The following is a 12,344-nucleotide window of genomic DNA, read 5'->3' on the forward strand; positions in this document are numbered from 1 at the left end:
GCAACGCACCTCCTAGCATCGGCTTGCCACTCATCGCTGTTGCGTCGAAAGTTCCTCCTCGCGAAAGTCTCTTCTGTGCGCGGCGCGTCTCGATTATGGCCGTTATATACGATGCTCATCATCGGCTCGCTTTGATCGTGGCCGTTGTGCGAGCTCTCTTCGTAGTATCCCTTCCCTATGGCACATTCAAACTTTGTGTCTCTTTTCATCACAATACCAACTAACATTCTTTTATAATCCAATTTGGCCCATTACCTCTCTCGCTTTAACTACTTTATGTTTCTTTAACGCTTTAATCGCGTCGCAATTGGCTTTGCTTTTCGTTCGTCATTGCAAATTTATTGCAATACCTGTTTGCAATTCCAAATGCATTTTAGTCGCGTTGCTGTTTGCTCGTCGGATTAATCGTTGATTACGGTTAAAAATTGCAACTCCCTTCTGACAGACCAAAATATATCCGCTCATTTATTTCTCACTGAAATTCGTTTCTTTATTGACAAATCTTTTAGGCACTCTCATAATGAAAAAAAATATAACGATTTAAAATACGTCAAAATACGAATAACCAACTTTAAATTTATTGGCAAAAATGGAAAAAAATTTTTTTTTTTTTCAACTTTTCTTGCAATCGTAGTTATCAATTTTTTTCTTATGCTAATATCAAGCTCTATTTATTAGCAAATATTTCTTCATTTTCTTTCGTCGTATTCGATAATGCATTATACATATATATATATATATATATATATATATATATATATATAGAGACCATTTCTGAGCATCTATCTGAGCATACAATATTAATGATAATAAGTTCTTGTTAAACGACAAGTAAAGTAAAGTAGCCACAATGGTAGACTAAAATAATAATATAAAAGTATATTGTAATTTTCAATGAGAATTAATAATTACAGCAATATCAATACTATTATCGAAATAAATAAGTAATCCATTATGAATTTTTTTATTTGTCAACATACAACAATGTCGTATAAAATTACTAGATGCATTAGCATAAAATGATTTTACAATTATTCCTTTTTTGTGATATTTAAAATCCATAGTACGCATCTAGATAATTAAAAAACATCGAATGTTTATATTATATATAGTAAAATTCGAGCTTTCACAGATAAGACAAAAAAGTTTCGTAAAATTAAATTGAATGAATGTGAGATAAGAAAATTGCGTATAAATGGAATTCAGTAAATATATTCATCCGAGCTGGACTGGATTAATGGCTACAGTGAAAGTAGCTTAATGATTGATTAATGAGGGAAAAATTTGTTCTGCAATTCATTTACACTCAACTGTTTGTCCGACTCTTGAGGACAAAGGTAAGACATTGTCGTTGTACGTTTTTATGTGTCTGTATGATTGATTATTTACATACTTCAGTCCTTATCGTAATTATTTGCTTCGAATAAAACAATTATTCTTTCAATTATTAAACTTATTGGAATTTGATTGTGCAATAACTGGATTATCATTAATTTAATACATAGTTTTATTTGATCGTCCATTGGTGAATAAATTAATATAAACGCTGTTTTAACGTCAATACATCTACTTTTACATTAGTTTAGGCAAAAAACTAACATTACTTGAGAATTCTTATTGTTCTAAATTATTCGAGCTATAAGTTGATAATTAATTTATAGCAGCTTAATTTACTTCTTGAATATATATTATGGTATTATATTATGGTATTATTTAATATACCATACCAACTATACCATCGGTCGATTATATTCCTTAAGAAGTAAATAAATCATTTTTTCCAATTATTTTCTTATTCTTGAAGTATCTTTAATTATACTCTTATAAGCTAAATGTTTATTTAAATTTTTAAGTAATGTATTTTATTAAATAGCTGCAATGAGCTGTGAATTCGTAATGTATAGTGATGTTGAGACAGCATTTAGTATTTTTCATATTATGTCTTGGTAGTCTGAAATACTACTATCATATAAAAATGTTGAATTTAAAATAAATTTCTGTATATCTAATTACCATTATCATAATTTTTTTTATATTCTTGGTAATGAATTAATTGTAAGATAAAAAGATTCACCTATACGATTTGAATATTAAAACAAAATAATAAAGTAAAATTATTTTAAAAATCTCATATAAATTTAAGCTAAAATACATGGTATTATTACATTTTAAATATTAAAATTTTGAGTTTTAAAATATAAAATATTGAAGTAATAAAATATTTTAATATAATATGAAGTTTTAGTCATTTTAGAATTTGAAAATATTCGCTTTATTGCTCTATGCAAAATTTAGACTGCTTATGTAAAAATTATCATTACAGAATATAATAGAGAACATTAAAATAATTTTTTAATTAGATTGAAATGTTGCATAATTCTGTACTGCCGCACTCACTCGATGTTAATGATAACTGTAATTGAAAAGGTTTTTTCAAAAATCATATACAGTACATGCATAATACAATGAATTCCAAAATTAAGAATCACACGTGAAAATTGGCACCTATTTAATAAAAGAAAGTGTGTGTTTTTCCGTTTTTTTCTGTCATGAGTAATAAAATTCTATAATTAAATATCATAATCAATATTGTATTGTGTATCGTTTCTTTACTGATTGATAATAATAATGGACAACTGTTATAGTATTTGAACAATCTTGTCAGATGACTAAAAAGCGGAAAAAATTGAAAAATTATCGACGATCGACATGAACATAAGTGTGCATATGCGAAGACAAAGAGAAAAGACATTCATGCACACGTATATTTGACCATGTAAACATATACACATCTACGCACACTCGCATACATATGCTCTCACGCACACGCAAACTCACACGGCCACGCACACAACAAATGTATATATTTATTTTAAGATCATATGTTCATATTGTAATTTATGCGTGAGATAAATATTTCGAAAATTAAGTTTTTGTTTAATATATATTTTTATCTTTAACAATATCGATTAATTTTGTTCATATTCATTTATTTAATTATAAATTCAACAATCTTATAAATATAAAAATGTTACGAATAATTAAATTTTATATATTTTAATTTAAAAAATTAATTTTATTACCTTTTAAAATATTAGTTTAATATTATTGACACGTGAGAATGTTCTCTTTTATCATTTGATTGAAATCTAGTTTAAAATAAATAATGTAAATAATGTTTGATCGAAATTAAGCTCAACATAAATAGCAAAGAAAAATTTATAAATATATGTTTTGCAAAAAAAAAAAATAAATAAAAATAATAATAATAATTCATTTTTTTTATATAAATAATTATGTATTAGCATATAGAAATATCTTTCTGTAATAATTTGGACTCGTAGTAGGTTACAATTTGTTTAATTTCATTTAAAAATACATATTATAACGTGAAATATTCGATAGAACTTAATTTTCCAATAATTATCCAATATATCTTAATGAGTAAGTAAGTAATTTTAACGTAAAGCATTATTTAAAAAATATAAACAGAATAATTAGAAAGAAGAATTAAACGAGAGATTAATATCAAACAAGTCATTAAATAAAAATATGCAGAGGATATATTTTAATGATTTTTGCAAGTGTTTTTGCAAATGAGGAAATGATAGACATTTTGAGAGAATGAATACCGCGAAAAACATCTTGATCCTCTCGTTGGACATGGCGCGACGAGTCATTTTATCTCCTGCCGTGTCTCTTGATTTCTCCGCTAAAAGCCAATTACAATAAGCTGCAGTTTTTCAATTAATTTTGATAATAATCTTAATCAATAATCATATTTTATTAACTCATGTCAACATAGACATTACTTTTTTTATATAAATTTCTTGAAATATAGGCCCATATTAACTAATGAAACGATATATTTATAAATTTAGTAAAAATAATATATATATATATATATATAGTATATATGGTATTAAAATTAGTTATTTATCATATTTACATACTATAACTTTGAAGTTTTAAAACTTATCTTAATTGTCATGATTATTTTTTATTATACAAAATTGTTCCGAATATGTACATTAAAATAAAAAAGAACGCCATTTAGTCTTAATGATACTAGTGTTTTTAATGAATTAGAAAAAATTTTTAATATCTACATTTTTTGCATCTTTTTAATATTTTATATAATTATGCAAACGAGATAAAAAAGAAATAATGCAATTAAGAATATATAAAATATCAATATATTGATGAATTGGCACGTATAACGTGGTATTCAATTTAGATAGAAAATATTTTATGAATGAGATTTTGATATGAATGAATGGATAAATTATTTTTATTTAAAAAAAAAAAAAAAAGAAAAAAAATGTGTGATTTTTAATTTCAGTGATTGACAACATATGCGTTAAAATGTAATTATGGAAAATATTATTTGTAAATGCCATTTAATATTAATCTTAATATTTATCATATTCAAGACAATGAACTATAGGTTATTTTATTTTAATATTACATATAATAATTATTAGAAGCAAATTTTTGAAATAGGTACTGCTTTGTGAAAACAAAAATGTTAGAGAAATTCTATAAATAGTAAATATTATTTTTTTAAACGAATATAAATGATTTCATTTAGATGTGAAATTACCATTATGAATTAAATGTAATGATTATAGTCACTGAATACGATAAAATCATACTTTTTAAACGTCTACTCTATCCTTCTCTATAGAAGAACTCGGCAAAGTACTCTGTTTTATACTATCTATTACATGTATGTAGCCTACTATTACACTAAAAATAGAAATCTCAGGGAATGTGAAAATAATAGATTACATATGTATAATTATTTTTACGTATACATTTTTTTTATATAAATTTATGTTGAATGGAAAAAAATAAAATTACAAAAATTTCCATTTCTATTTTTGTAATAATATACATAAATTGCATTCTTATAAATACACTGTTAAAATAAATTAAATTATGATAAAATGTCAAATCGCGAAGTATAAATTTCATTTTTTTTTTTTTTTTTTTTTTTTTTTTTTTTTTTTTTTTTTTTTATATAAAAAATAGATTTATTTGCACAGAGCTGAAGAAATTACATTTGCCCGTGTGTTTATATGATTATATTAATTCTAATATATATGATGGAAAGTATTATTAAAGTTGAAAAATTCTAATTAATAATAATTTCGGTAAATAGTGTATCATAACGTTTTCTTTTATCCGAATTCTCTTTTGCATGTTTTTAATTTTTTTTTTTTTTTTTTTTTTTTTCAACGCTTAATGAACGTTGAGATTACATTTTTTTAGAGTAAAAATGCATTATATTATTCTTAAAATATGTGCGTATAAATAATTTAAACAACTATTAAACTATATTTACTGAAATTTAAAAAGTATGAAAAGTCATGAAAATAATTTAATTTACAATTTTCAATTATTCCTTTATTATATATTATATCTTTTGCTAAATTAATATTAGAAATTATAAGCAATGAAAGTAAAATTAAAAAATTGTAATCTATATTTAATATGGGTTTGTATGCGGATTTAATATTGCAAATGACAATTATAAAAAAAAAATATCGTGCTCATTTATATAATACGTATACACGTTAACCGCGTACGTGAGTAAACAGCATATACACACGCATCAATATCGATACTGACAGTAATCAAACGAATTGTAATTTGTACGTATATATAAATTTATTTATTTATTTATACACTATTAATATTAATGTGGACTTACCTTATAATGCTATATAGAATATTACATGTTACTAAACTCCTTGACTAATTATAATATTTATCTATCAATGGGAGCAACAACTTCGAAAATAATAAATATTAATATATTGGATTATATCATTTATTTTAATTTCTGATGGGTCATTAATTTATTTTTTGTTTTTTGTTTTGTTTTGTAAGTTTAAACTTTTATTTTTTATTTATTACATTACCTTTAATGTAACTGAATAGACGGTACATTAAACTATATCATAATAATTTCTTTGAGATATAACATAAACTATATCATGAATATATCATTGAGATACCCTATTAAATCTCATTTAATTAAGAAATTTTTCAGATTATTTGAAATTAATATAATACTTTAAATGTTTATTATAATTATGAAATAAATTATATACCTAAAAGAAATAAACTTTGAAACATTGATTATATTAATGAATAAACAATTTAGTATGTTATTTATGTGGAACTATGCGCTAGAAAATAATATTTATAAAATATTTTAAATATTTCTATAAATTTTTTAAGGAAATTAATTCAAGTCAATGTATTACAAACTGATTCTTATATATTTATAATGCAGGGCATTAAAAATAATGTATCTCATAAACTAACATTAATCAAATAATAAAACAATAATTTATGGATTCAATAATGAATAAGTTGCTAGAATAAGCGTACTAATGTAATTATGAAGCTATTATTACATATTCACTCAATATTTACTTATATAAATAGAACGTTAATTTACTATTTTACATATTTAAAATTTTCTTCAAAAGTTCATGAAATTAAAAAGTATTTTTGCATGTACGTGTCTTTGTGAAAGACATCTCAACTATTTTGCTAAAAGTAAATCGAAATTGCTTTAATACTAAAAATACTACATATGTCATATTGACGTAAATTTTTCTCCAATCTTTTATTAACATTTTGTAAATTTTCACAATAATTTTAAACACTTCGTGCACTCAATATTTGTTAGATGCTAACTCAGAATTAACCACCAATGTATTATTGGATTAGATGAATTGAGAATTTATGTATCACAGTAATAAGTCTTATTATTTTATGTAACTTGTGGAACATATAATTGCAAAATAATATAACTACATAATATACGTGTTAAGCGGAGCTACTGATTATAGTAATTCTTACATTATGTAAATATGCTATTTAAATGAATTTATAATGCATTATTGAGAACGTTAAATAACAAAAAGTATAAATATGGCTTAATAATCCAGATAGGCCGTTGATGTAATAAAAGCCGTAATTTTATGAATACTAATTATTTAATAAAATACAAATAAGAAAAGAAAAATAAAGAAAAATATTATTCAGAATAGAGTAATAGAGTGCGATTGATTATATCGTATATCTTGTAAGAACTTATAGTTTAGTAGAATCGTATATGGGAGTGCGTTATCGATTAATAATTTTTATTGAATTTTCTCAAAAAGTCGTTAAAGGCAATTGTTAATAAAGAATATTTTGACGTCGCACTTACCATGTTCACGATCGTCGTGTTCGTCACTAGCACATTCAGGCGTACTGCGCTCCTCCTCGCTACTACTGAAACTTCGTTGGCCCTGTTGCGTTTGTCCTTGGGGATGACACGGATGGAGTTGGTGATGCTGTTGCTGTTGCGAAACTGGATGCATCGGAGCTCGTACACCATCGCTCTGATCAATTCCTTGATGCCCGTACACCATGGGAATATCCGAATTCTGTTCCTTACAGTAAATCAACATTACTTTTACATAAGGCTCATAGTCTCTGACATTCATCATGCAGTTTCTAGATATTTAATTTTTTTTTTTTTTTTATAAATAATTTCAATCTATTATAAACTGCTTTCATTCTAAAAATTGTCATAACAATTTATTATTTGTAATGTAAAATTATATATTGTTTAATAATAGCTCCGAACGGATGAAGAGGTAGAATTGATATCGAAGACAATATTGGATTTCTCGAAAAGTGAAGACTCGCGAGTATCGCGACGTAGCATTCAAATTAATAAAGATCAATAATCTGCAAGATGTTGAGATATTATCTATTTGGTGATTTTTCAGTGACTTGCGAGATAGTTTTCATAGATGCATCAGTAATATTTCGAAGTTTGTTTGCCTAGAATCAACCATATGGTGTCTAATTTTCTTGAAAAATAATATCTATGCTAAAGAAGAAAAATATTTATTTATTTCTTCTAGCGATTCAAATATAATGATTTATTGAGTTTTAAATCTTATAGTAAAATATGAATATAAAAAAATGTGAAAAATTTGAAGAATATTTTTAAAAAACAAACTTGTTATAAGACTGATATAATAAAGGATTTGATTTTCTATTTGTCCAAGTACTTTTTATATAGATAAAGTGGAAACTTTCGAGCATTAACAACTTTGGAAATTTATATAATAATTAATGACATAAAAAGTATTTAATGAGACGTTAAAATTATAAGCAAGAGTTTAAAATTTTAGTTGTTTAACGTTCACAATAAGATTTTTTCAGTTAAATCTGTTGCATATTCACCAATATGAATTGTTGATTATTTTAATAAATGAATCGTAAATAAAAATTAATAATATTATCGCATTAAATTATTGCAATTACTTTTAAGTATGTATGCATTATTTAAAAGCATTTTATCCGAATAAAATAAAAAAATACTAAAATTATACTTTTATAAAATATACTTTTGAAATTACACATGACTATCAATATTTATTCTATTAAACTATATTACTGTATAAATGCTATATATATATATATATATATATATATTAATATTATATAGGCATAAAATATTAATATTATATTAATATTAATATCATGAAATAGTATAGTTTCATATTGATTCAATGAATGTATTTAAATACTAAGAATATTTAAATAATAAAATATTCGAATCATGCTTAATTAGCAAAATATCAATTAAAATTTTAATTATGAAAAATAGAAATCGAAAGTCGTTTAAAATGTATTTGTAAAAAGGAAAAAGATTAAGAAAAGTAATTGAATAAGAAGATTAAACTAAATACAGCTACGAAGACTTTACTATTACTGAAAGAAATAACTGTTAGAAGAATTTTGCAAGGTAATACAGTAATACAAGATTTAAAAAGCAAACGTTTCGAAACTAATATAAGAATGATAACAATTTATAATAATGTTATAGAAAAGCTTTATCATAAATTTATATATAGTTCTATAGTAAATATTTTATACTTTTATACTTCTAGTAAAGAATTAAAAGGCAACTATTTATATTTTCATTGTTAAAAACTATTAATTTAAACTATTTCTTATAAAAAATTAGAGCACTCATTAATTTCTACACATATTTAGAATGAAGAGGTAATTAATGAGGTGTAAAGTTTCTTTTATGGACGACCAAAGAGAATCAAATTAGATGAACCTGCCACAGGGAAATTTACAATTAGTTTAATATGATACACAATAAGCTCGCAAGACACAGGCAAGAAATGAGATTGAGCAGACATTTCCCAAGAGACGACGAGGTCAAATATAGTTGCCGATAAGGTCGCAAGAAATCCCGTGAGCATCTTTCAACAACTAGTTATATTGACGACAAATACGAGCCAATCCTATTCGATCATCAGAACCTTATGGACTTCGATGTATGAATTCCTGAGGGTATGGAGGAACACGTGAGTGCTACTGTAGTCAGTTACGATGTTTCATCATACCACGAAAAGCATATTTATGAGTCGCAATTATAGGAACTTATAAAAGTATCACTACGAAAAAAAACGCTAACGCACATAGATTATCAAGTATATATATATATATATATATATATATATATATATATATATATATATATATACAAATATATATATATATATAGATATATATCTTCATAAAAGTTAGGTAGAGAGAGAGAGAGAGAGAGAGAGAGAGAGAGAGAGAGAGAGAGAGAGAGAGAGAGAGAGAGAGAGAGGGTGTGGGCTGTACAATGAGAAAGTTTTGTAAACCGACAATTAAAAATAATGATTAGGATAAATATTCGTATGCAATACAGGTGAGAGTAATATTACATAAAAAGCTAATGCATAGCAAAGTAGAAAACATTATCCCACCCCTTGATTAGTAGTATAAATCAATTTCGATTTATTTATCGATCATTTGCATTCAAAGAATTATTCTATTCCAAACAAATTTAAAAATAAGATAAATAATAAGATTGTATGTTCGATTAAATCGAGAATCTCAATATATTTCAATATCTCAATCTCAATATTTCAATTTCAATCTCAATATCAATGAAAGTAATGATGTGAGTAAAGTAATCATGATATTTAAAATATTATTAAGATTTTATTAAAATAACTATAAGGAAAAATATAAAATTTAAATATAATGAAATCAATAAATAAAATTTTAGCATAAACCTATTTAATAAATCGGTCAGTCCATTAACATAACAGTTTATAGATTATTTATTCTTTAATAATTATTTTTAATTATAAATAGATAGATAGTAATCGTTAATATCATAGAATAAATAGAAAATGAGAGATATTCAAAATAACAAATTGAAATATGATAAGCAGTTAAAACAATCAAATCAATGGATTATTGAATCGGTCTCAGTCTATTCGCGTATATGATAAAATTACATACAGGTAAGTTTGAGTGAAAGTAATAATGAATTTGTCTATGCATAATTTCGTATTTATCATGAATATAATATCTCTAATAGGACATGTAAAAAATCGGCGTGATTTATAAAATTCCAGAAAACATAATTAATTATTATTATATATATGAAAATAAATAATAATTATGTTTACTATTTCAGTTGGGCACTATTGGTATATTATATCTTCAATATTATATAATAGACCGTAATATCCACGATCGTAATATCGTCGACTAGAGGTTAATCTTTAAAAATGCGATGTTTAAGAATTTAGAAGTAACAATTAATTTTAAAAACTTGAAATATGTTGTTTTACACGTTTTATGTAATATATTTCACAGTTGTAGTATTTTTTTCATTTTTTTTTTTTTGTATCTAAAACTTGTTATTTACATTATGTAATAACGTTGCATATAAATTTGTTAAAAATAAATAAATGTTTAAATTATAATATAGTTTCGCATAAATTTTTACCAATAATAGCATTTTTGCCAATACTTTCCATTTTATAAAGTACGATATTTTTAATACTTTATGAAATGAAAAGTTTTTCCGTCAATTGTTTCAATGTGTACATTATAAAAACAGTTCACACATTGATTTTATATCAGGAATTGAGTTAGAAAAAGTAAAAGTTATTGAATTCGCGCCTCATTATTATTGTAAGCGATCCCTTAAAAGTCACATCTTGATAAATAAGGTTCAGTCCACTAGTGTACCTGATAGATTTGCCGTTGCCGTTGGTACGAGGCATTCTGTCTCATGAGGCCTTCCAATTCGCCGTGATATAAGCTGGGATCGTCATCCGGATAAGCAGCTGGATGTCTTGGTGTTTCTTGTGCCTGGTAAGGTGCGACACGCGGGGTCGGTAAGGTCCTCGAATTGGGAGTGATGGATATCTCGACACCTCTGTCACTTGTCGACAGCCGTCTTCCAGTTATCTATAATAATAAACATTTTCAGAAGAGTAGACGATAGCTTGTTTTTTTATTTTTGGATGAACTGGCAATGTTATTATCGTATGACAAATCGCAATAATTTCAAATGAATATTGTGGCAGAGTCTACTGCCGTCCGATAATGCTGATTACCATTATATTTCTAATAAGTATTTAACGAAATAAATCTATTTTTAATTGGCATTGAATACGTTAAAACACAACTACAATGACAATTACGTAAAAATAGAAATTTCCGTAGCCGCTTAATTGCTTAATCGTACGATAATGATAGCTGAAGAATACATGTGAATTGTTATGTAGCTGCAATGATTTCACCTGATCTTGATGTGAGTACTGTCGCCTGAGCAAACTGCCACTGCGCTGCAAAAGTGGAAGATTCTCTTTTTCAACAGCGCTGTGTGCCCTCTCCAGTTTCGGGCGTTTATCCTGTGTTTGATCGACTATAATGCCCGCCGGCATCATACTTTGCATATCTTCTTGCATGCGACGGAGCATCGCATTATCAGTGCCGCCGATATTCGATTTATTTATCCATTGGCCGGACTTGGATAGTAACTCCTGCTTTTTCCGGCACAATATGCACACCCATATTATCTGCAAAAAAAATTGACTGAGTAAGCTGCAGGTTGGTATTATAAATTTAATCGACTTTTAAGCGGATAAAACATTGGATTATATTTTTATGACGAGGGTAATGCTGTGCCGATATATTTGCGATATATTTGTAAATGAAGTGCGAAGTAAATGATCTATAACTCCGAGAATAATGTGTCATAATATTGAGAAATAAATTTTATAAATTGGAACTGCCTTTTTCGGATTATAGTCTACCAGCTCAAAATATATAAGAAATAAAGCGTTGATCAAATTTATTTTAATCAATTTGGCTTAGAGTACATAGGTAATCAAATTTTTGATAATTTTATATTGCCGATTTAAATGACTATCGATTAATTAATATTGGAAAAATAATGGCAATGTATAGAG

General features: G+C 25.4%; 1 protein-coding gene across 1 annotated transcript in view; it reads right to left on the reverse strand.

The window, feature by feature from the left end:
• Rim (Rab3 interacting molecule) overlaps positions 1-12,344 on the reverse strand; it is a 60,491-nt gene that overhangs the window by 38,485 nt on the left and 9,662 nt on the right. The window contains exons 3-6 of the mRNA XM_011503390.1: positions 11,673-11,951; positions 11,116-11,337; positions 7,232-7,451; positions 10-175 (exon numbers count right to left, since the gene is read on the reverse strand). Of these exons, the coding sequence (XP_011501692.1) occupies positions 10-175; positions 7,232-7,451; positions 11,116-11,337; positions 11,673-11,951 (887 nt within the window). The remainder of the gene's footprint in view (positions 1-9; positions 176-7,231; positions 7,452-11,115; positions 11,338-11,672; positions 11,952-12,344) is intronic.

Source organism: Ceratosolen solmsi, unplaced genomic scaffold (genome assembly GCF_000503995.2).
Source record: "Ceratosolen solmsi marchali unplaced genomic scaffold, CerSol_1.0 scaffold63, whole genome shotgun sequence".
NCBI classification, from domain to species: Eukaryota; Metazoa; Arthropoda; class Insecta; order Hymenoptera; family Agaonidae; genus Ceratosolen; species Ceratosolen solmsi.